The sequence below is a fragment of the Hyla sarda genome, chromosome 5 (genome assembly GCF_029499605.1).
Source record: "Hyla sarda isolate aHylSar1 chromosome 5, aHylSar1.hap1, whole genome shotgun sequence".
Taxonomy (NCBI): domain Eukaryota; kingdom Metazoa; phylum Chordata; class Amphibia; order Anura; family Hylidae; genus Hyla; species Hyla sarda.
This window is the reverse complement of record NC_079193.1, coordinates 328389052-328415458: the sequence shown is the minus strand read 5'-3', so window position 1 is coordinate 328415458 and position 26407 is coordinate 328389052. Positions and strand designations below refer to the sequence as shown.

Genomic DNA, 26407 nt, shown 5'->3' with positions numbered 1-26407 from the left:
TAAACAACTAGATTTCTCCAATGGTTGGTGATTAAAAGGAGATCTAATTTATCTGAGTTTGATGCTTGTAGCCAGACTGGGATGTAATGCAGTGTGAAATGTTGTCACTAGGTGGCAGAAACATCTTTTCACTCAGGCCACATGTTGTTCATACAACCAGTTTAGCAATGGTCAAACTATTAGTTTTTTTTTCCTTTGGGCACTACTATATTTGGAGATTTATATTAAAGCCTCCTGCTTAAAGCTATGAATTGTCACCAACTATTTCTTTTTTCTGAAGCTGAACAAGTTTTCAGAAAATTCACGGAAATACCATAACGCTAGCCTTATTGCAGTCTACCACAGTGGTGTTACTAGGGGGGTGCAGACAACATCAGGTGATGCCCCTAAGTGGGAAGTAACCATCCCATGATGGTGTCACCTCAGCCACCCTTCAGTGAGGCTGCATCTGCAGGGGCAGTACAGTAGAATGGTGGAGTGGGGGAGGTGCCAGCTCTCCACTTAACAATTAACTCTCATATGTTGCAGACACTTTATGCCTGAGCCTCTAGGAGGTGATTCCCCACCAAGCAGGCAAGAAAAGATGATGTCATGGTGCCCGCCAGGATCCCACAGTGGGCATTATTACAACCTGTATAGGACAGGGGACATTATTACTATATGTGAGGAGCACAGGAAAGGGGGCACAAGACAGAAAGCATTATTGCTATATGTGGGGGCACAGGATAGGGGGCATTATTACAATTTGGGGGCACAGGAGGCATTATTACCACTTGGGGGCAGAGGGGGCATTATTTCTGCATCATATGGAGGCATGTGGACCAATATTATTGTAAGGTGGCAATATTACTATATGTAGGCACAGGGGGCATTATTTCTGTATGAAGCCACAGGGGACATAATTACTGAATGGAGGAATGGGGGGATATTACATGGGGCATTATTGCTGGGTAGGAGTGCCATTGTTGCAATACTTAAAAGAAGATCACAGTAGGGGCATTATTAGTGTGTGTAAGGCACACTTGGGCCATTAGAGACGAGTAACATTTGGGAGAAGCTATTGTGATGTCCCAGTACGGGATATAGTCCCGTACAGTACTTAGGCCCTGTCAGGTTGAGTCCCTCTGTGTCCTAGGGGCCCTCCTGCAGTTTCTCCCCATTGTGTTATCTGTATCTTAAGTGTATTAAGTATAAAGGACCTTTAAGGACTTTTGAGTTAGTCACATGATGTTGTTGTCAAATGTTTGTTACCCAGGGAGCAGCAGCTAACCAGTTGACCTACAACTTGACCTGTGGGCTCCTTGCACAGCCCCCCTTTATAAGGAAGGGGGAGATGCAATCTGCCTATTTTTTGCTCTTATGACTCCTACTGAGAAACAGTAAAGACCAGACGTCTCAGAGCCAGTGTCCAGCACATCTGGAGGCCTCAAGCCACCTATAGCCACATGTCAGTAAGTCAAGTCACCTATGTCTGCTGTCACTACCTACAGTCAAGTCAAGTCTATAGTCAAGTCTATTATAGTCAGTGTGGCAGAGCTGAAGTGTGTACAAACACTGCAAGTCCCTGCAAGCTGCAAGGTCCCCTCCGTGTTACTGGCCACCTCTCTGGGATCCTGGCCTAGCTGTAAAGACTATTACCATCTGTCTACCTCAGTAAAGCTACCGTTAACCCTAACCTGGTCTTGGGCTATTATTACCCTGCCTAACCTAGGGATAGCGGGGATAAAGTTTTGAGTGGTTGCCGGAATAACCACACCCTGGCATCACGATGGTTAATACCATCTGCCCCTGGGCTACAACATCTGCCCCATACACCTCACCTTCACACCCTGTGGCTCACCACACTATCATGGACACCAGATGGGGAATAAAACAGAACAACTTTGATTAGAGAAGACGTCACCTGTGAGTCACTGGATGAATCTGCACTGTAATCACTTGGGCTGCAGAGCTTCTGTAGTACAGTGGTCCCTCAACATACGATGGTAATCCGTTCCAAATGGACCATCGTTTGTTGAAACCCTTGTATGTTGAGGGATCCGTGCAATGTAAAGTATAGGACAGTGGTCTACAACCTGCGGACCTCCAGATGTTGCCGTTGGCTGTCCGGGCATGCTGGGGGTTGTAGTTTTGCAACATCTGGAGGCCTGCAGGTTGTAGACCAGTGTTAGAGGAAGTTGTACTCACCTGTCCCCGCCACTCCGGACCGTCACCGCTCGTCACCGCTGCCCGGGATGTCGCCATCCATCGATGTTGCCGCGTCCCCGGGGTGTCCCCGACGCTCCGGCAAGGCCTCTGCTTCCCAGTTATCCTCGCTCTCCGTCGCCGCCATCACGTCGCTACGTACGCCGCTCCTATTGGATGACAGGACAGCGTGCGCAGCGACGTGATGACGACAATGGAGAGGATGCAGGGATCCCGAAGAGGACGCGCCAGAGCCCCAAGGACAGGTAAGTGATCGTCAGCGGACCACACGGGGCACCGTAAATGGCTATCCGGTGGCAGCTGAAGCAGTCTGCGCTTCCGGATAGCCGTTTATGCGATGGCCCCGACATACAAAAGCATCGTATGTTGATGCTGCCTTCAACATGCGATGGCCTCTGAGAGGCCATCGTATGTTGAAATCATCATATGTCGGGGCCATCGTAGGTCGGGGGGTCACTGTACTGGTATCTACCTCTATATGGTGACTGTATGTAATCACTTATGTGGGGTATATATCCTGTATAGTATATAACTTTATATGGTCTCTGTTTGTGAGAAATATTGGTTATATTGTTTTTTGCAGTAGATGATATGGAGATATTGGGGGAGATTTATCAAAACCTGTGCAGAGGAAATGTTGCGTAGTTGCCCATAGCAACCAATCAGATCGCTTCTTTAGTTTTTAGTAAGGCCTCTGCAAAATGAAAGAAGCGATCTGATTGGTTGCTATGGGCAACTGGGCAACTTTTCCTCTGCTAAGGTTTTGATAAATCTCCCCCATTATGTTGTGTAGCACTGTTAGTAAATGCAGGACTGAATTATGCAGAGATAAACTGATTCAAATTGAGCAAACTTTTCAAAAGTTTGACTCGGTGGGTTTGCTGAAATTTTCAAAAAAGTTTGGTTATATTACACTGCCTAAGAGTAGTTTTAAAGTGGTTTTAAGGCTAAGGTATTGTCAACTTTACTGCAACATGTGGTAACCAACAGCTTGTTTATAAAGCACATGTTTGTGATTTTGTATGCTTTTCAGCACTAAAATAAAGGTGCATGAAGTATCCCTGGTTGTTGGTAGATGCCTACCAGTGTTACAGTGGGGATCAAAAGTTTGGGCACCCCAGGTAAAACATTTTATTAATGTGCATAAAGAAGCCAAGGAAAGATGGAAAAATCTCCAAAAGGCATCAAATTACAGATTAGACATTCTTATAATATGTCAACAAAAATTAGATTTTATTTCCATCATTTACACTTTCAAAATAACAGAAAACAAAAAAATGGCGTCTGCAAAAGTTTGGGCACCCTGCAGAGTTAATATCTTGTACTGCCCCCTTTGGCAAGTATCACAGCTTGTAGAGGCTTTTTTTTAGCCAGCCAAGAGTCTTTCAGTTCTTGTTTGAGGTATCTTTGCCCATTCTTCCTTACAAAAGTCTTCCAATTCTTTGAGATTTCTGGGCTGTCTGTCACGCACTGCTCTTTGAAAATCTATGGATAGACCTTAAATTATGTTGAGGTCAGGAGATTGTGAAGGCCATGGCAAAACCTTCAGTTTACGCCTCTTGATGTAATCCCCTGTGGATTTCGAGGTGTGTTTAACATCATTATCCATTTGTAGAAGCCATCTTCTCTTTAACTTCAGCTTTTTCACAGATGGCATCACATTAGCATCCAAAATTTGCTGAAATTTTATTGAATCAATTTTTCCTTCTACTCGTGAGATGTTCCCTGTGCCACTGGCTGCAATACAACCTCAAAGCATGATTGATCCACCCCCATACTTAACAGTTGGACAGAGGTTCTTTTCATTAAATTCTGTTCCCCTTCTTCTCCAAACGTACCTTTGCTCATTCCGGCCAAAAAGTTACATTTTAACCTCATCGATCCACAGAACTTATTTCCAAAATGCATCAGGCTTGTCTATATGTTCATTTGCAAAGTTCAAACGCTGATTTTTGTGGTGAGGACGTAGAAGAGGTTTACTTCTGATGACTCTTCCATGAAGACCATATTTGTACAAGTATCTCTTTATAGTGGAATAGTGTACCACAACTCCAGTGTCTGCCAGGTATTTCTGGAGGGATTGTGCAGTCAAATGTGGGTTTTGAATTGTTTTTCTCAAAATCCTGCAAGCTGTTCTGTCTGATATTTTTCTTGGTCTTTCAGATCTTGCTTTAACTTCCACTGTTCCTGATGACTGCCATTTCTTAATTACATTCCAAACAGAGGAGATTGACATCTTAAAATGTTTTGCTATTTTCTTATAGGCTTCTCCAGCTTTGTGAGCGTCAACTATTTTCAGTTTCAGATTTCTAGACAACTGCTTAGAAGAACCCATGGTGCTGATTGTTGGGGCAAGGTCAGATGAGTCTGGGCATTTAAAAGATTTGAGGTTGACATCACCTGGTCTTCCCAGATGATGATTGAGAACAATCCATGACACTGGCAGGTCTCAGCTTTGCAAAGGGGGCAGTGCATGGTATAAATTCTGCAGGGTGCCCAAACTTTTGCAGATGCCATTTTTTTGTTTTCTGTTATTTTGAAAGTGTAAATGATGGAAATAAAATCTAACTTTTGTTGACATATTATAAGAATGTCTAATCTGTAATTTGATGCCTTTTGGAGATTTTTCCATCTTTCCTTGACTTCTTTATGCACATTAATTCAAATTTTTACCTGGGGTGCCCAAACTTTTGATCCCCACTGTAATATGCACACAGAGGTATTGTAAGACACAATGGGGGGAGGGGCGATTTATCAAAACCTGTGTAGAGGAAGAGTGGTGCTGTTGCCCATTGCAACCAATCAGATTGCTTCTTTCATTTTTCACAGGCCTCTTTGAAATTGAGAGAAGCAATCTCAGGCAACTGCACCACTTTTCCTCTACACAGGTTTTGATAAAACTCTCGCAATGGCCTTATCCAAGCATTCAAAAAAGTTTCCCTTTTTGGGAGTAGCAACTAGTTTTGGGTCTGGCAAGTGAAGACACAATGGTGAGATGGGTAGAAGCCACCAGAGACCACAGTGATGATGGCAGTTCAAGCTACATGAAAGTGATGACAGGTTCCCTTTAAGATTGCATTTACACACAGAATTTTACTGTTTTACTAAGTTTTTGTTGCATTTCATAGGTGGATAGAGTAAAATAAAAAAAAACTGTTGAAAATACAGAAAAATATATATTTGTGAAGAATCCATTACAGTGCATTCCCAGTTTCGTCCTTTCATTGTTGGAAAAGGTTATTTGTATCACTTCTGCCTGAGGCCAATCCATAGCCCCATTCTTCATTATGGTCAGCCTGTATATCTATATCCAAGCACACCTGTAATTATCGGGTAATAGCTGGGACCCAGGGGACCCTTTGAAGTTTGTTGCATTTAAGTCAGTCTCATTAAGTAAATTTTGCTTAGTAAAAAGACTTTTGTCCATTCAAAATGGTCCAACAGATAAGATTTGTCTTCCACATCTCATGCATGTAGTTCCTAAGGTTGAAATAAGACACAGGTCCATCAAGTCCAACCTATAATCTTACCATGTTAATCCAAAAGAGAATAACCTTTATTAAGTAGGTGCCAATAGTCCCATATTTTCCTCTACCAGTTATTACGGTTTTGAGGCTGATGTTTGGCAACTTTCAAGTTCCCTCCACAGATTTTCTATGGGATTAAAGGGGTTCTTCGCCCCTAGACATCTTATCCCCTATTCAAAGGATAGGGGATAAGATGTCTGATCGTGGGGGTCCCACTACTGGGGACCCCCAGAATCTCAGCTGCGGCACCCCAGACAACCAGTGCACAGAGCGAACTCTGTGCTGGATGACTGGCGATGCGTGGCAGAGGTTTGTGATATCACGGCCATGCCCCCTCAATGCAAGTCTATGGGAGGGGGAGTGATGGCCATCACGCCCCCTCCCATAGACTTGCATTGAGGGAGGGGGGCATTGATGTCACGAGCAGGGCGCGGCCGTGATGTCACGAGCCTCTGACGCTGCACCCGATGCTCTAAACGAACACCAGGTGCAGCAGGGAGATCGTGATCAGACATCTTATCCCCCATCCTTTGGATAGGGGATAAGATGTCAAGGGGCCAAGTACCCCTTTAAGATTTGAAGGTTGGCTAGGCCATTCCAGTGCTTTAATCTACTTCTTCTTGAGCCACTCCTTTGTTGCCTTGACCGTGTTATGGGTCAATGTCATGCTGAAATACCCATTCACAACCCCTTTTCAATGCCCTGGCTGAGGAAAGAAGGTCATCACCCAAGATTTGACAGTACATGGCCACATCCATTGTTCTGTCCTCTTAGCAGAAAAATGCATAATATTTCCACCTCCATGTTTGATGGTGGGGATGGTGTTCCTGGGGTCATCATCCCTCCTATTCTAAACACCGCAAGTTGATTGTTGCCAGAGAGCTCGATTTTGGTCTCATCTGAACACAACACTTTTAGCCAATTCTCCTCTGAATCATTCAGATGTTTATTGGCAAACTTAAGACAGGCCTGTACATGAGCTTTCTTGAGCAGCGGGACCTTGCGGGCTCTGCAGGATTTCAGTCATTCATGGTGTAGTGCCTTACCAATTGTGTTCTTGGTGACTAAGGTCCCAGCTGCCTTGAGATCACTGACAGGGTCCTCCAGTGTAGTTCTTGGCCGATTCCTCACCGTTCTCAAGATCATTAAAACTTCACAAGGTGTGGTCTTGCGTGGAGCCCCCGACCGTCGGAGATTGACATTTATTTTGTGTTTCTTCCATTAATACTAATCGCTTCAACTATTGTAAACTTCTCACCAATTTGTGTTGCGATGGTCTTGTAGCCCATTTCAGCCTTGTATAGGTCTACAATCTTGTCCCTGACATCCTTGGACAGACAGCTCTTTGGTCTTGGCCATGGTGGAGAGTTTGGAATCTGATTGTTTGATAGCTTCTGTGGAAATGTGTCTATTATACAGTTAACATGTTGAGATTGGAAGAACTCCCTTTAAGAAAGTGCTTCTAATCTCATCTCAATACTTTTATAAAAAATACACATGGGAGCCAAAAATCTTGCTGATTGACAGGGGATCAAATACTTATTTCACTGAGTAAAATGTAAATAATTTCATTACATTTATTTATTTTTTGTTGTTTTTCTTTCTCTCATTGTTCAAATAAACTTACCATTAAAATTATTTTTTTGTCATTGGTACAAAATCAGAGACCAAATAATTATTTCCTTCACTGTATTTTACAATATAGGTGGATAACCTTACATTTATCCATATTAAATGTATTTGCCATACTTAAGTAATAAATTATTATCCTCTGTAATATAGAGTTAAGATAACCTGCGTATGGTGTTTTTGAAATGACTGTACTCTATTATCATACAGACACGTTGTGAGCGGGTATGGATTATTTTTTTTCCTTTGAACAATGTCGCAGCAAGTTATAATTTACACTGCATCAGGGTTGTTTCTGTGTATCACCTGCTGAGATGCTCTCCAGAGACTCAATCTTATGCTAAACTTCAAAGGGTGTATAATTTGTTTGGCTACAATCAGTAAAAATGATATCTTGATTATATCTGAAATGTCCTACTGTGTCTGAGGAAAAATGAGGATAAGCAACAGGCTGCAATTTTTATGTGATTTTGCTACAATCACTTCAACTCTATTTTTGTACTTGTTAAAGGAGAACTCCAGCCAAAATGAACTTATCCCCTATCTACGGGATAAGGGATAAGCAGCCGATCACAGGGGAGTTGACTGCTGGAACCCCCCGCAATCTTCGGAAATTGGACCCCAACTGTCAGTGAGAAGCGCATGTCATCTATTAGTGGTCGGCATACGCTCCATTCGTTTCTATCGGAGTGCGAAGAGACCCGAGTACAGCACTCAGTATCATCGGCGCTCCTATAGAAATGAACAGAGCGCATGCAGTCTACCAGTAGGCGACATGCGCTTCTCACTGAGAGAGTCAGGGTCCCTTTCTGGAGATCACAGGGACTCCCATCGGTTGGACCCCCCGCGATCAGCTACATATCCCCTATCCTGTGGATAGAAGATAAGTACATTTTGCCTGGAGTTCTCCTTGAAGTATCCATAGATAAGACTGATATTGTGAGGTCGCATCTCCTAACTTTTATAATATACTAATAAAAACATTGCGTTTATAGGAGCACATCTATGGATTTTTATTTCCAGTACCTGCTCACACTCATTTCACAGGCACAAGATGAGCCATAATTAAAGATTTTCCTAGTATGTATAACGGAAAATATAGATTTTATTAACGACAAGAGGCGAGTAATATATAGCAATTCTTTCTCTTAACTCCCAGCCAGGGCCGGTGCAAGGATTTCTGCCAACAAAAGCGAAGCTCCATTTTGGCGCCCCCCCCCCCCCCCCAAGTCGACTACCACACTCCATCACCGGCCATCAGAACTCCCAAACGCAAGTACATATAATGTAGTAGATGTGACCTGCAGTCCTATGTAACACCACAGATAACACAGTGATAACTCTGAGTACAGATAATGTAGTAGATGGGACCTGCAGTCCTATGTAACTCCACAGATAACACAGTGATAACTCTGAGTACAGATAATGTAGTAGATGTGGCCTGCAGTCCTATGTAACACCACAGATAACACAGTGATAACTCTCTAAGTACAGATAATGTAGTAGATGTGACCTGCAGTCCTATGTAACACCACAGATAACACAGTGATAACTCTGAGTACAGATAATGTAGTAGATGTCACCTGCAGTCCTATGTAATACCACAGATAACACAGTGCTAACTCTCTGAGTACAGATAATGTAGTAGATGTCACATGCAGTCCTATGTAACACCACAGATAACACAGTGATAACCCTCAGAGTACAGATAATGTAGTAGATGCTACCTGTGTTATCTGTGGTGTTACATAGGACTGCAGGACACATCTACTACATTATCTTTACTCCGAGGGTTATCACTGTGTTATCTCTGATGTTACATAGGACTGCAGGTCACATCTACTACATTATCTGTACTCAGAGAGTTATCACTGTGTTATCTGTGGTGTTACATAGGATTGCAGGTCACATCTATACATTATCTGTACTCAGAGAGTTATCACTGTGTTATCTGTGGTCTTACATAGGACTGCAGGTCACATCTATACATTATCTGTACTCAGAGGGTTATCACTGTGTTATCTGTGGTGTTACATAGGACTGCAGGTCACATCTACTACATTATCTGTACTCAGAGGGTTATCACTGTTATCTGTGGTGTTACATAGGACTGTAGGTCACATCTACTACATTATCTGTACTCAGAGAGTTATCACTGTGTTATCTGTGGTGTTACATAGGACTGCAGGTCACATCTATACATTATCTGTACTCAGAGCATTATCACTGTGTTATCTGTGGTGTTACATAGGACTGCAGGCCACATCTACTACATTATCTGTACTCAGAGGGTTATCACTGTGTTATCTGTGGTGTTACATAGGACTGCAGGACACATCTACTACATTATCTGTACTCTGAGGGTTATCACTGTGTTATCTCTGATGTTACATAGGACTGCAGGTGACATCTACTACATTATCTATACTCAGAGGGTTATCACTGTGTTATCTCTGATGTTACATAGTGAGTAAGGGTATCCAATCAGAATGTGGGATAGTCCATGAAAGGTCTGTAATCGGTGAACACTTCCTTCTTTCTCTGTGAGATCTATAGCTGATAAATAAACTGTAAGTAGAGCTGTGTAGAAAAGATGAACTGAAGTAATTAACATTTTCTTTTCTCCTAGGATGAAAATTGAAAGGATGACTATGAGGTCAGGAAATGCAGAATGTTGATTGCAGAGAGGACCCAGTCTGGGCATCGTATCAGGTAAGTGGCTCTAAAAGGTTGAGATAGAAAATGTATTAATAGTAGTGGGTTGGGAATATAGGGAGGGATATTACTCGCCTCCTGTAGTTAATAAAAATCTATAGTTTCCATTATAAATACTAGGAAAATCTTTAATTGTATTTCCGACAAGAGGCTCCTAATATTATAAAAGTTTAAAGCTAACTAATTATCATATCATAACAAACATAGAAACATGAGATTCTGGTCTATAATAAAAAGCTCTAAAAGTAGATTTTGTAGACTAATCTGCGGCTTTAAGAACATCAGAAAGGGATCCCCCTGACTGAATTGCTTTGGTAGAGGCAGCTCCTCTGATCAAGTGAGCACCAAACAGAGATAAGTCAATACCTGCCAAGGCCATAGTCTGTCTAACCCATATGGCGAGAGAAGGAGAAGATACTGGAAGGTGAGGTTTGCAGTATGAAATAAGAAGTTGGAAAGAATTAGGAGAACGAATAAAAGAAGTCATGGATTCATAAGACTTAAGACATCTGACTACACAAAGTTTAGGATGTTTGTTACGCCTAGCGCTCCGGGTCCCCGCTTCTCCCCGGAGCGCTCACGGCGTCTTTCTCCCTGCAGCTCCCCGGTCAGTCCCGCTGACCGGGAGCGCTGCACTGTCATGGCCGTCGGGGATGCGATTCGCACAGCGGGACGCGCCCGCTCGCGAATCGCATCCCAGGTCACTTACCCGTCCCGGTCCCCTGCTGTCATGTGCTGGCGCGCGCGGCTCCGCTCTCTAGGGCGCGCGCGCGCCAGCTCTCTGAGACTTAAAGGGCCAGTGCACCAATGATTGGTGCCTGGCCCAATTAGCTTAATTGGCTTCCACCTGCTCCCTGGCTATATCTGATCTCCTCCCATGCACTCCCTTGCCGGATCTTGTTGCCTTGTGCCAGTGAAAGCGTTTAGTGTGTCCAAAGCCTGTGTACCTGAACTTCTGCTATCCATCCTGACTACGAACCTTGCCGCCTGCCCCCGACCTTCTGCTACGTCTGACCTTGCCTCTGCCTAGTCCTTCTGTCCCACGCCTTCTCAGCAGTCAGCGAGGTTGAGCCGTTGCTAGTGGATACGACCTGGTTGCTACTGCCGCAGCAAGACCATCCCGCTTTGCGGCGGGCTCTGGTGAAAACCAGTAGCCTCTTAGAACCGGTCCACTAGCACGGTCCACGCCAATCCCTCGCTGACACAGCGGATCCACAACCCGTAAGCCGAATCGTGACAATGTTGAAGGAAAAAGGGATCGAATACTGAGTGAGTATTGGTTTTAGTTCGACAAGAGACAGTGAAGAGAGCACCTTGAGGGGTATGAGATCTGTGAGAAACATCTAGGGCCCTGACATCCGAAATCTGTTTACTAGAGATTAAGCATAAAAGAATTGACAATTTATAGGATAGGAATTAATAAGAAATTATTATCCTCCCAAGAAGAGATTAAAGATGACAGAAACGTACCAAGCATATTGATATTTAGGACAAGAAGGTCTACGAAAACTTATTCCTTTGAGAAGTTTACAAACAAGGGGATGTTTTCCTATGGGAAAAGATCTGATTATATCATGTTCTGAAGAAATAGCAGATTGGTAAAGGTTGATGGTTCTATAGGCTTTACCAGAATCAAAGGCTTTAAATAATTAATTCACAATATGTGAGATAGATGCACTATTGGGATCCAGATGTACAGATGCACTATTGGGATTCAGATAGCGCCAATGAACCCAAAGTCGCCAAGAGTAGAGTGTCCTGAAATGAACCAAGCTATTAGAGGAACAGCTGCTGAAAGAACGAGAGGGTGAGAATTCCCTTGAAGGATCTCAAAGGATCAGAGGAGAGGAAGGAAGAAGAATCAGGTAATCTATTAGTAGGTTCAGAATTTGAAGGATCGCAACTTGGGATGGCCACCATGGAGTTATCAAGACTACAGTCAATTGTTGGTTGATTGTCTGGGATAAGACCTTCGGAATCATTGCAAATGGTGGGAATGCGTATAGGATCTCTGAGGGCCATAATTGAAGGAATGCATCTACTCCCAGAGCCTCTGGATCCAGGCGCCAACTGAAGAAGAGAGGAAGTTGGCGGTTCAGTCATGATGCAAAGAGATCCATATAGATGGGATCCCAATGAGAGTTGAGGGAATGAAAAATCTGAGGCTCTAACTTCCAGTCGCCTTGGTTCATAAAGAACCGAGAGTTCCAGTCTGCCACATTGTTGGACAAGCCAGGTAAGTATTCTGCCTTGAGAATAATATTGTTGTCTAAACAAAAGTTCCACAAATTCTGAGTAAGGTCTGACGAGGTCTTTGAAGTTGTACCTCCTAATTTGTTGATATATTGGACAACAGTGATATCGTCCATTCGTAGTAAAATACAACAATGCGATCTGTACTTTGCAAAAACTCCTGATGGCAAAGAAACCTGCTAATAACTAGTGTTGCTCGCCAATATTCGCAATGCGAATATTATTCGCGAATATCGCATATTCGCGATAATATTATTATTTTTTTTTCACAGTACACATCACAGTGCTCATCCCTCTCTGCTTCCAGCTTGTGTGGTATAAAGAAGGGTCTAATACTACTGTGTGAGACTGGTGCGCAAATTTTCGCATATGCGAATTTTTGCTTAGCTAATTTTTGTATATGCTAATTTTCGCATACACGAATTTGCGCATATGCGAAAATAAAACGGGACCATTACGAATATGCGAATATTCGCGAATATATGACGAATATTCGTCCATATATTCGCGAATATTCGCGAATTCGAATATGGCCTATGCCGCTCAACACTACTAATAACTCCAAACAAATGATGTGAAGAAGTTTTTCTTCTTCTGACCATTTGCCACCTGTTGACAGTATTCCGCAGCGTGCTTCCCAACCTAGAAGGCTGGCATCGGATTCTATAATCAGATCCGGATTGCAACCGAAAATCATCTTGCCATTTCAAAGTTGGATATGGTAAAGCCACCAAAGGAGTTCCTCCCTGGCTTCCGGACAGAGATGGACTATGTCTGAATAGGATAAACCTTCTCTGAGGTGTTGGATTTTGAGGCGCTGTAAAGCAGTGGAGTGGGGAATATGGCTTGTATTGATGTAGACAATAGACCTACAATGCGAGCAAAAGTTCTTAGGGAAATTTGTTAATTGTTGAGAACAGACTTTATCTCCTTTTGAATTAGTTGTAATTTCTTGACAGGAAGACTTAGTGTAGTTAATTGGGTGTATACAGTAAAAGCTAGAAATTCTACTTCCCTTGAAGGGGTCAATACAGATTTTTTCAAGATGATTGAGAAACCCAGACTGGTCAGAAGGGACAGAGTCCACTGGAGATGACAATTGAGAAGAGTCTGGGATTGAGCCATAATAAGGATATCGTCTAAATATATATATAATGAGGCGAATGCCTCTGCTCCTGAGTGGGGATACAACCGGTTTTAGTCGTTTGGTGAAAGGCCGAATGGAAGGCAAGTAAATTGCCATTTCCGTTTTTTCCAAAAGAATTGGAGATAATTTTGATGAGAAGGAGGAATTGGTACTGTGAGCTAGGCATCCTTCAGGTCTACCTTTACTAACCAGTCGTTTTGGATTAAAAGATTGTGAAGAAGATGGATTCCTTCCATCTTGAAATGGTGGAATGCAATTAAGTGGTTGAGAAGTCTTAAATAGATGACGCAATCTTTTTTCTTTACCAGTAATGATTGCTGATAAGGCCTTAAAAATTAAGTGGGGCTGGAATAATGGCACCTTTTGAGGAAAGATCTCTTATTTCTGAATCTATACATTTTTGTCTAGAGTTGAAAAATGAATTTGAAGAGGGAAAGAAGATTGAACTGGGGGCGATAGGAATTCTATCATGTAACCTGAGACTGTGTTGAGGATCCAGGAATCTGATGTTATGGACTCCCAGATGTGGGCATAATGTTTGAGTCGTCCTCCTAGAGGAAGAAGGGAAGAAAATAGAGGGATTAAACCTACCTGTAGAAGGTCTTGATCTGGTATAACCACGGCCTCCCCTAGGTCTCCAGGATCTTGATCTATTGGGGAAGAGTGGTGTTGGTTGGAATGTAGAAGCAGTGAACGTTGATCTGAAGGAGGAGGAGCGGCTGAGAAATCGACTCAGACTTTTTCCAGTCTTCCCAAAAACCTTAGGGGCAAAAACTTTCCAAAGAGAGGTTTGTGCTTTGTCCTGAGATGTAAAAATTCCAATAAATTTACCACTTTCTTTAATAAAGCTATCTCCAAAAAAGAGACCTTCAGCAGACTGCTCAAAATCAGCTGTGGCTAAGTTAGCCATCTGGGGGTCCAGTTTCATAAGAAAAGCTCTTTGCCTTTCGGTGGGCAGAGCTGCATTAGCGTTGCCAAAGACGCAAATAGCTCTTTGAGCCCAGCCACGTAATACTGATGTGTCAATTCGTTGACCAGAGGATATAGAGTCTTCAGAAATATCTAGAATCTTGGTAAGCGGGCCCAAAACATCCAGAAATGTATCCTGGACACTTCTTAGAGATCGGCCCAGACCCTTCTTGGGGTTCTTACCCGTTTTTAATAATAATTGACTGCAAGGACTATTGAACTTGAGTTATCATAGGATACAGGTTCATCTGGGGTATCAGAAATGTCACCCTATTCATAATCAATATCATACTAGTCATTATCTGAATCATCAGATTGAGGGTCAGAAGATGAAGATATTACGTAAGAAGAAAAGATATACTGGAAAGTAATGTGGTGGAATGAAGAAAGGAAGGGGGGGGATGAGGAAACGGACGTGAATAAGAAGAGTGGGGAAAATATATACTGATAATGATGTATGCAATGTAATAGGTATGAATATAGCAGTAAATTATCAAAATACAATAATAATAATGAAGATCACAAATACATATCCTTTATCCTGCGGGAGCAGCGAGAGAGAAGAAAGTGTTCACTGATTACAGACCTTTTATCCCACATTCGGACTGGATACTCTTCCTCACTCATGTTTGGTTGTCATACAAAGTTTTTTCTTTTGATGTATTAACTGTTTTGATGCTGGGAGTCAGTAAAAAAAAAAAAGAATTGCATTATATAAGAAGCCTCCTGCCGGAAATAAAATTCCTTATTAATGTGATACAAATTGACTTGCAGAATAATAATGTTAAACAATCTCGGTTGCACAATTACTAAATGTCACAGGATTTCTTGGCAATGCCAGCCAAAGCCATCTTGGGTTCTTATCCTTAAAGCTCTGAATGGTTGAGTCTTTCTGTGACTAACTGAGATTGATAATAGTTTGTTATTATTTACAAATAACCAAATGGTAAGTACCATCCTATTTTCTCATTCCATATTGATGTGTTAGAAAACAATACTTTTATTGTGCATAAGAAAAATAAAATGTGGTTCGGTATTTCTTTGTCTTGATTTAACCTTCTTCTAGCATTATACACTATTAGCCTAGCTGGATTAATTCATCTTATTTAAAAATATTTTAAAAACCGGCCTCGTGACAAGGTGATCTTAGTGTTTTCTTTCTTCTGTTATTGAGACCCTAAGAGTCACCTCTACACTGTGGCGCTGTGGACATACAGCAGTAGGTACAGTGCATAGGTATTTTCACAAGGGACAGCTGCCCTGACCTTTTTGGGAGGTCAGAGATGAGAAACAAACCTTATTCTGTCCAGGACACAGGGCGTACAGGTATGCCCTGACGTCCTGGTACTTAAGGACCCAGGGTGTACCTGTACGTCCTGAATCCCATATACTGGGTTTAAACCGTTCTCACAAGCAGACCCACGGCTAATGCTCGGCATTATCCCTTTAGAGGCTGTGATAAAAGTTGATCGCGGCGTCTAAAGTGCGGATTTAACGGTGCCGGTCCTGATCAGCTGAGTGAATGCCGGGAGGGTCCTCACCTGCCTCCTCAGCATCCGATCTATGTTCTGCTGCTCCCTGCCTGCTATCAATGGCAAACTGAAGAGCACCGAGAACACTGATCAATGCTATGCTATGGCATAGCATTGATCAGTGCATGCAATCAGAAGATTGCATATTATAGCCCCCTATGGGGGCTAAAACAAAACAAAACATAAGTGTAAAAAAAAAGTTAATTAAAGTGAATTAAAGGGGTATTCCAGGAATTTTTCTTATTTGACTATGCTACAGGGGCTGTAAAGTTAGTGTAGTTCATAATATAGTGTCTGTACCTGTGTGTGACGGTTTTCTCCCAATTCTTCTGTGATTTTCACTCCAATATTTATTTGGCAGCACACAAAATGCACACAAATTGACTGTTGTCTCAGATTTTTCCCAGCTTGCAATGCGGCCAAGACCTGACTCACTAGTCAGCTGATGACAGGGAGCATGTCTGCTTCAGTGGGTGGAGGGATCGCTTGGTGGGAGAGAGATTAATCTGCAACTAATGCAACAGCTGTAGGCACCCTGATTGAAAACCACAGGTCTTTTGATGGATGCAGCTCATTTGTGTTTCAATGGGTGTGGTGGTTGATGTGTGGGAGGGAGGAAAATGGAATTGTGGGATTTGTAGTAAAAAAAAAATGAAAAGTCAAACAGGAAATACCAGTTCACAAAAAGCTAGCCACATTGTTATAGTAATCTCATGACATAGCCATTTAGCCCCAAGAGAAGCGCAGATCCTTCCTAAGCATGTCCATTACTGCCTGCCAGGTACGTACTAAAATCACCTTATGGTGAATAACCCCTTTATCCCCTTTCCTGTTAAAATAATCACCCCCTTTTCCCACTTTTTAAATAAAATAATGTAATAAAAAATAAAAATAATCATATGTGGTACCGCCACGTGCGTACAAACTCTTAAAATATAAGGCTAGTTAAACCTCACGGTCGATGGCGTTCACATAAAAAAATACCAAAGTCCAAAATTGTGCATTTTACCAAAGTCATATTAAAACAAAAATGGTACTGATAAAAACTACAGACCACGGCACAAAAATGAACCCTTACACATCCCTATGTACAGAAAAATAAAAAAGTTATAGGGGTCAGAAGATGACAATTTTAAACATGCAAATTTTGGTGCATGTAGTTATTTTTTTAAAGTAGTAAAATAAAACGAAACCTACATAAATTGGGTATCCTTGTGACCATATGGACCTACAGAATAAAAATATGGTGTCATTTTTACCGAAAATTGCACTGTGTAGAAACCTAATGTGGGGGAACTATACTGCACCTAATGTGGGGGAACTATACTGCATCTAATGTGGGGGAACTGTGGTGCCAATCTAATGTGGGGGAACTGTGGTGCCAATCTAATTGTGAATTTGATAATAAGAATTGCGAAAACAGCCATCAAACGCAGGGACAGACACTATATGATGAACTTCACTAACTTTACAGCCCCTGTAGCATATTCAAATAAAATAAAAATTCTCCTTGCTGAAGCAGATTTTCTTCATTGAGATCACTGGAAAGTTTTCCATTCACAGGATACAGCCTGAGGTTTGGCTCCATCTAAACCATAAGGATAAAAGGTCTGAAGATGATTTTGTTTAATGTGTCATCTTCCGTCATCGTGAGTTACAAGTCTATGATCGCTTCTTGAATTCTCTCCTCCATGGGGTCATATGTGGACATCTAAGATGACATGTGGTTGTGTTTTTCAGTTAGCAGTATACCATGTGCTCTTATTGCTGTTCTCATCCCAGAAACAGATGTTTAGGTTAAAAAAAATCTGGCTTTTATTTCCTAGTTTTCAGAGATCAGACTGAATTTAGCAATATTCCTGATCTCCCTGTAAGGATGTATACAATGACATCGGACAGATGCCTATTGGAATTAACTGTATTGTAGGAATAGTAAAACAAATGTCATTTTTAGTACATTAGGACAACTATCTTTGAATTTTTACAATTGCGATGCACATAAGAAATATTTAATATTTTAAAAAATATATATATATCCCTTAACATCCAGCATATGGCATCAATTTTATACTGAGGTTTCAGTTGGTTGGCAGAATATACTAAATTGTAAGGCTTAATTCACACTTTTGGTTCAGGTTTCTTTTGCTTTTTTTCAGTGTAAATCTTAAAAGTCTTAACATTTCATGAAGAATGATCCTCCAGTGAGACTACAAAAGGGAACCTACTTAAAAATACTAAATGGTTTACAATCCTATAATCATATTGATTTTTTTATTCTTGCATTTAAATAAATAATAGTCATAACACTTTCAATTTCCCACCTAAAGGGCCATATGAGGGCTTGTTTTATGCGGGACCAATTCTAACTGTTTCTGACAGCCTCACCTCGCAGACTGTGTTACACCTAGTTTTAAAGCCCAGTAACTATCTGTTTTCAGCACCTGTGTTGATCTAGGCATCACTGAAAACCTGCACTGGCCTAGGAAGGGAATAAAAGGCCCCACTACCAACCTGCATTTCATCCCATAAAAATCCAGGCCTGAAAACAAGACTTTCCAAAGTCCTTAGCAAGGTGTACTTGTAGATCACAGACTACAGAATAGCATGCAATGTCAGGCTGCTGCTCCCAAGGCCGGCAGGATATTATCATGTATAAAAAGAGGCATGGACTCAAGGGACAGGGACATAATACTCCCCCTTTATAAAGCATTAGTACGGCCTCACCTGGAATATGCTGTTCAGTTTTGGTCGCCTGTTCATAAAAGGAACACTGTGGAGCTGGAAAGGGTGCAGAGACGCGCGACTAAACTAATATGGGGCATGGAACATCTTGGCTATGAGGAGCGATTAAAGGAGTTACAATTGTTTAGTCTTGAGAAGAGACGTTTAAGGGGGGATATGATAAACGTATATAAGTATATAAATGGCCCATACAAAAAATATGGAGAAAAACTGTTCCAGGTTAAACCCCCCAAAGGACGAGGGGGCACTCCCTCCGTCTGGAGAAGAAAAGGTTTAGTCTAAAGGGGCGACACGCCTTCTTTACCGTGAGGACTGTGAATTTATGGAACGTTCTACCTCAGGAACTGGTCACAGCAGGAACAATTAACAGCTTTAAAGCAGGGTTAGATACATTCCTGGAACAAAATAACATTAATGCTTATGCAGAATTATAAAACTACATCCCTTCCTTACACTTATCCTCTTACACCCTTCCCTTCAATTCCCTAGTTGGACTTGATGGACGTATGTCTTTTTTCAACCATACTAACTATGTAAGTTTTATCTGATGTTTTGATACTCCATTTTTCACCTTGCCTTCCCTGGATAAGATATGCCCTTTCTGAAACCTTGTAACTATATATAATAGGCACCTTGGGGAAATATAGCGGTCTGGCCACCATTCCTGTCAGTTTCACAGTGTATATGTGTCGTGATAATAATGATAATAATTGTTGCCATTAATATTATTATGTTTGTGGATATTGATGTGTATATATATAACACTATAAATTAAAATCATCATGTAACAGCATAGAAAGTAGAAAACATCTTTCGGGTATGAACAGTACATACAAGCGTTATACTCTGGTAGGTCTCCTTTAAATGTTTCAGTTTGAGGACACAATGGAAATGTCATACAATTCACATTCTGGAGAAGCATTATTGGATATGTTCCATATGAATTATGAGCATATATCCAAGACTGTGACATTAGTAATCCATCTAGTCTACATCTCCCCACTCCCCAGCAATGTCATGAGGATAATAGTGATATGGGAACATAATTCTTCATTTACAACGTACATATTAGAACAAATATAATTTATTATTACTTACACTGTTGATTCTTGGCTGAAACAGTGTTTACATTACTACAATGTTACTAATATATTCAACATTAGAGGACAACGTAATCCATTTCTGAATTGCAATACAGTGATCCCTCGACTTACGATGGCCTCAACATACAATAGTTTCAACATACAATGGTCTTTTCTGGACCATTGTAAGTTGGAACCAGACTCAACATACAATGACAATCTGGACAAAGACAGTCCAGATCTGTGAAACTTGTCGAGATGGCCGAGAGAACTGATCAATCAGAATGGGCAATTTACAGGTAAAGCACCTGTATTACTGAAGTGTATGCACTGACTGGTGTCTGATAGCGCCTCCTACAGTACAGGGAGGTATAACATGTTCTGTACTCTTTACCTGTACCAAGGTTACCTGCTTCTTTGGACTCCAAGTGAGGGCGGCTCCATGTTACTTTTTTAGGACATTGCATGTACTGTACAGGACCCGAAGAAGCTCCTGTCCTCTGCATAAACCAGTGTTTCCCAAGCAGGGTGTCCCCAGCTGTTGCAAAACTACAACTCCCAGCATGCCCGGACAGCCTTTGGCTGTCCGGGCATGCTGGGAGTTGTAGTTTTGCAACAGCTGGAGGCTCCCTGCTTGGAAAACACTGACATAGACAGTGATTTACAGCTCCCAGCAGATATTTCTTACTTTTATATGTAAGGATTTGCTTTATCTGTATTATCTACTTATTTTTCTTTAATTCTCACTTTTTCCTATTTTTGGATGACATTTTGGGGCTTTAGAACCAATTACCAGGTTTCCATAGAGTTCTGGTCTCAACATACAATGGTTTCAACATACAACGGTCGTCCTGGAACCAATTAATATTGTAACTTGAGGGACCACTGTATATAGTAGGGGTGACTTATGCACTTTAATATTTTTTGCTGTCAGTGAATGTGATGAATGTGATGCCATCTTTTTTTAGTCAATCATCTTATGTTATGTTGATTTGTGATTGTTTTTGTTATTGGAATCACCAAGTAACATGGCTTCTTCTCTGTTGCGACATCCAGCATGATTTACAATGGCAGAGAAAACAGCTTTGTGGCTCCGATCTTAACCAAACAGCAGTTAACACCCCCCCCCCATGAATTTGTGTGGACAGGTTTTCTTTAAAGGAGTAGTCCAGTGGTGACTCAGTGGTGAGCAACTTATCCCCTATCCTAAGGATAGGGGATGAGTTGCAGATCGCGGGGGGTCCGACCGCTGGGGCCCCCTGCGATCTCCTGTACGGACCCCAGACAGCCCGCGGGAAGGGGGCGTGTCGACCTCCGCACGAGGCGGCGGCCGACACGCCCCCTCAATACAACTCTATGGCAGAGCCGAAGCGCTGCCTTCGGCAATCTCCGGCTCTGCCATAGAGATGTATTGAGGGGGCGTGTCGGCCGCCGCTTCGTGCGGGGGTCGACACCCGCTATCTGGACTGAGAGCCGGGGCCCCGTACAGAGAGATCGCAGGGGGCCCCAGCGGTCGGACCCCCCGCGATCTCAAACTTATCCCCTATCCTTAGGATAGGGGATAAGTTTTTCACCACTGGACTACCCCCTTTAAGTGCTTTTATTTATTTATTTATTGTTTATTAAATGCAGATTTGAAAGCTATAACGTTTCTTCCCTTTCGGTTACTTATATCATTGTATGCATCATCATATTTTTATACATATGGCTTTTTTTTTTCAAAGGTATTTATTATTTATTAGCGTTTTGTCTCAAATAATAAACATAATAACAAAGTCATTTGTGTGGGCTGATTATTGATTGAAACATTACCAAAAGTCGGAGACGCAATTACAAGTAACAAATCAGTCCCACCTAAGAAGGTCGTAAAAAAAAGAGACAACAAATCAGGGCTGTGTCCTGGTTAAGATCTTGGGAGAGAACAGACAATACTCACAAAGAGAATTAAAATATGGGCAAGAAGGGATTAGGAGGAGAAATCCTAGATATGCTAACGTCCATGGTAACGGTAGTTACTATTTAAGAAGCATGCTCCAGATAAGTAATCCAAGGTCACCACATCGCTTCAAAGCCTAAGAGTATTAAAGCGGGTGCTCTGCTGGAAAACATTTTTTTTTAAATAAACTGGTGCCAGAAAGTAAAAAAGATTTGTAAATTACTTCTGTTGAAAAAAATCTTAATCCTTCTAGTACTTATCAGCTGCTGTATGCTCCAAAGGAAGTTCCTTTCTCTTTGAATTTCCTTTCTGTCTGACCACAGTGCTCTCTGCTGATACCTCTGTCCATTTTAGGAACTGTCCAGAGTAGGAGCAAATCCTGATAGCAAACCTATCCTGCCCTGGATAGTTCCTGATGTGGACAGAGGTGTCAGCAGGGAGCACTGTGGTCAGACGGAAAGGAAATTCAAAAAGAAAATAACTTCCTGTGAAGCATACAGAAGCTGATAAGTACTAGAAGGATTAAGATTTTTGAATAGAAGTAATTTACAAATCATTTGATTTAACAAAATATTTTTTTTTTTCCAATGGAGTACCCCTTTAACCTCTTAAGGACTAAGGACGTACCGGTACATCCTAAGTCCTTTCCCTTTCTTTAATGCGGGGCCGCATCATAGCGGGTCGAGACCCATGGCTAATAGCGCTAACAGCACTGATCACGTTGCCGCGCGCTATTAACCCTTTAGACGCGGCATTCAAAGTTGAACGCCGCGTCTAAAGTGAAAGTAAAACAATGCCGGTTAGCTCAGGGAGCTGTTCGGGATCCCAAACAGCTTACATGACAGCCGGAGGATCCCTACCTGCCTCCTCGCTGAATAAAGATCATTTAACCCCTCCCCTAATAAAAGTTTGAATCACCCCTTTTCTCATAAAAAAAAACCAGTGTAAATAAAAATAAACATATATGGTATCACCACGTGCGAAAATGTCTGAATTATAAAAATATATCATTAATTAAACCGCACGGTCAATGGCATACGCGCAAAAAAATTCAAAATTCCAAAATAGTGTATTTTTGGTCACTTTTTATATCATGAAAAAATGATTAAAATTCAATAAATAAGTCCTATCAATACAAAAATGTCACCGCTAAAAACTTCAGATCACGGCGCAAAAAATTAACCTTCATACTGCCCCATTCGCAGAAAAATAAAAAAGTTATAGGGGTCAGAAGATGACAATTTTAAACGTATACATTTTCCTGCATGTAGTTATTATTTTTTTCAACAAAATTAAACCTATATAAGTAGGGTATCATTTTAATCATATAGACCTACAGAATAAAGAGAATGTGTCATTTTTACCGAAAAATGTACGGCATAGAAACAGAAGCCCCCAAAAGTTACAAAATGGTGTTTTTTTCAATTTTGTCTCACAATGATTTTTTTTCCGTTTCGCCGTAGATTTTTGGGTAAAATGACTGATGTCATTACAAAGTAGAATTGGTGGCACAAAAAATAAGCCATCATATGGATTTTTAGGTGCAAAATTGAAAGAGTAATGATCTTTTTAAGGTAAGGAGGAAAAAACGAAAATGCAAAAACGGAAAAACCTCGGGTCCTTAAGGGGTTAACGAGACTAGTGGGTATAAATTTGGAGAGGATCCATGGTGTTAGATCAATAGGATGGGATTCTGCTGCACTGGAATTTCCAACCAAAATTTCTAAGCAGAATGCCAGTCCGAAATTCAGTAGTGTGAACCTAGCCTTATAGGTGATGTTCAGAATGCATAAAGCAAATGGCAGCAAGCACGACAGAATAATAATTTCAAAGGAGGTGTTTCTGCCTAATTTGAACTCCAGACCAGCAGGTCATCCCTAATTTCCTTAAATTAGGGCGGATAGTTTACCACATACAGTAAAGATATATTCAGAGTAAGGACAATCCACAAATAAGAGTTTATCTTTCTTCCATTCCTAATTTTCCATCCATTTCATTCTTGTAAGTTAGTAATTCGGGATGAGCGAATAGAATCTGATGAATCCCTGTTCGTTACGAATTTCATGAAAAATTTGATTCGTAATGAACCCGAATATCGCAGCGCTTCGATAAAACGAATGGCTTCATTAAACTCCATTTAGTGTGGTCCAGGCTCCAAGGCATCTAAAATGGCGGCTCCACATGTGAGGACATGGGGCAAGGAATCCTGGGAAGGCGGGTAGGCGGGATCACCCTCAATCACATGCAGCATCCAGCCTATCAGCAGCCAGCCCTGTGATGTCACAGCCCTAGATAATTGGCAACCATCACTGCAAGCAGCTATTTCAGTATTTTATTGCAGAGAGAGAGAGAGCAGTGTGTGTGTTGCACAGAAATGAGCCCAAATCACTGCAGAAAAGTGCTGACAGGGAAGGGAGAGAGAGAGACAGTACACTTTTGAATGTACTACAGAGCGACTCTGTACTGCTGCACTGGGGTGTACAACAACTCTAAAGCTAATAGGGGGCAGTTTGGGTGAGCACTAAAAGCCATAGTCACCTGCTTTAAGTGCCTAATACAGGTTGTGTAGCGGAGCGTTTTGTCCTTTCATAAGTGTAACCTATGTGTACAGATGGTGTACAGGTTTTTACCTTGTCAAACTAATTTGGCTCAGTTACAGTATAAGGCCAGCCAAAGCTACACACTTGTTTTTGTAGCCTAATACAGTTTGTAGTGGAGCGTATTCTCCTCGTCTCATAAGTGTAAACTTTATGTACACCTACATAGTGTAAGTTTTTTTTCTGTTAAACTAATTTGGGCCAGTTACTGTGAAAGGCCAGCCAAAACTACACACTTGTGTTTGTAGCCTAATACAGTTTTAAGCGGAGCGTATTGTCCTTGTCTCAAAAGTGTAAACTGTATTTCACCTACGTGGTGTACAATTTCGTTTCTGTTAAAGTCATAAAGGCATAGTTGCTGTGAAAGGCCAGCCAAAGCTAAACACTTGTTTTTGTAGCCTAATACAGTTGTATGTGTAGTGGAGTGTATTGTCCTCCCCTCCCCTCATAAGTGTAAACTGTATGTACACCTACGTGGTGTCATAAGGGCCTAGTTACTCTGAAATGCCTGCCAAAACTACACACCTGCTTTTGTAGCCAAATACAGTTTTAACTGTAGGGGAGCATATTGTCCTCTTCTCATAAGTGTAACATATACGCACTCAGCTAGCGTATAAGTATGTCAGGCAGAGAAGTGCCAGGACGTGCAGAGGTGTGGTCATGTTTCGACTAGCAACCCATCTGCCTTCATCGATTGGTTAACACGGTCATCCACTTCATCACAAGTGACATCTGACACCCCAGTCAACGGTCGGTGGGTTCCTCAGACACAACCCTCAGTTGGCATGGCCCGGGAGCAGTCCCTGTCCTCCAATTGCATCTGTCCTATGCTGTTCCCTCCCCCACAGAAGTATCTTATGCTGTTGGTTCAGCTCCACTATTCAGTGAGATGATCTACTAGAGGACAGTCAGCAGCTACTCCCTACAGAATTGTAGGAGACATCCGCCGCTTCCTCCAGCAGACACTGTTGAGGAACCTGAGGAGGACATCAGTGACGTGCAGACACAACTTGATGATGATGAAACCGATCGCACTTGGGAGCCGGATGCAGAAGGGGCTTCATCATCATCAGGAGAAGAGGGTGGCAAGTTGCCCGTAAGGCAGCAGCTGAGCCACCAAGGTGGTAACATGGTTGGGAGTCAGCATGGTGGCAGAAGTGGGAAGTCTGGAGCCAAACGTGCCCAGGGTAGACCACCTGCTTTACGGCAGCCTACCTTCCCAGTAGGTAGTGATACAGGGGTCCCTGGAGTCAGTGGCAGTAGCAGTCAGTCAGTGCGGACTGTTGGGTGGAAAATCAGCTACTCAGCAGTGTGGCAGTTTTCCATCAAGCATCCGGAGGAGGTTAACATGGCCACATGCAAGATGTGTCGGCAGAAGGTGAAGCGTGGCCAAGGTCCCAATGTTGGCACCATGGCCCTGCATCAATATATGCAGCGTCACCATAAAGCGGCCTGGGAGAACTGTGGCTCCGATGTAGGGGTCCAGCCTGTTGCATCACCCAGTGGCATGCCAGTCCTTGTTTCAGACAGCCAAGGCTCCATTAACTCAGCGAAGGGAGCTGTCTGTCATACCCATCTTCTGTCGGTCCAGATGTTCCTGCTCCTCCTACTTCGAGTCAGTCATTACGTCAGCAATCCATTAGCGAAGCCGTGTCCAAGAGACAACAGTATGAACCCACTCATCCAACGGCGCAGAAGCTGAATGTGCTCCTGTCCAAGTTCCCTTTTCCAATGGACACTCAGTCATGAGCATGGGGGTGCGCTGAGAGGCCGAGGCTGGGACAGGCGGTAGCTGGCCTCGGGGCGGACCGCCAGCTTGATTTTAAGATACAACTAGAAGCTTTTCCATAGTTTACACTGCAGCAATTATACACTATTGGAGCTGGAATTACCATGGCTGCTGGCACCAGACTTGCCTTCCAATGGGTCCCCCAAAAATGTGCTCATCTCTATTAATATTTATTGCTTCAGAATTGATAGGATGTCACTCAAGACTAGTGATTTCTGCAAATTGCTGTAAGATACAAAAGATATTAGGGAGCAAAGTAAGTGGGTAAAGAAGAGAACATCAAT

The 26407-nt window shown here is 42.1% G+C and overlaps 1 protein-coding gene across 1 annotated transcript in view; it reads left to right on the top strand.

Annotated features, from left to right (window-relative positions):
* Positions 1 to 9989: 9989 nt before the first annotated feature.
* NIPAL2 (NIPA like domain containing 2) overlaps positions 9990 to 26407 on the top strand; it is a 187191-nt gene continuing 170773 nt past the window's right edge. The window contains exon 1 of the mRNA XM_056522367.1: positions 9990 to 10073. Coding sequence (XP_056378342.1) covers positions 10026 to 10073 — 48 coding nt within the window. The 5' untranslated portion in view covers positions 9990 to 10025. The remainder of the gene's footprint in view (positions 10074 to 26407) is intronic.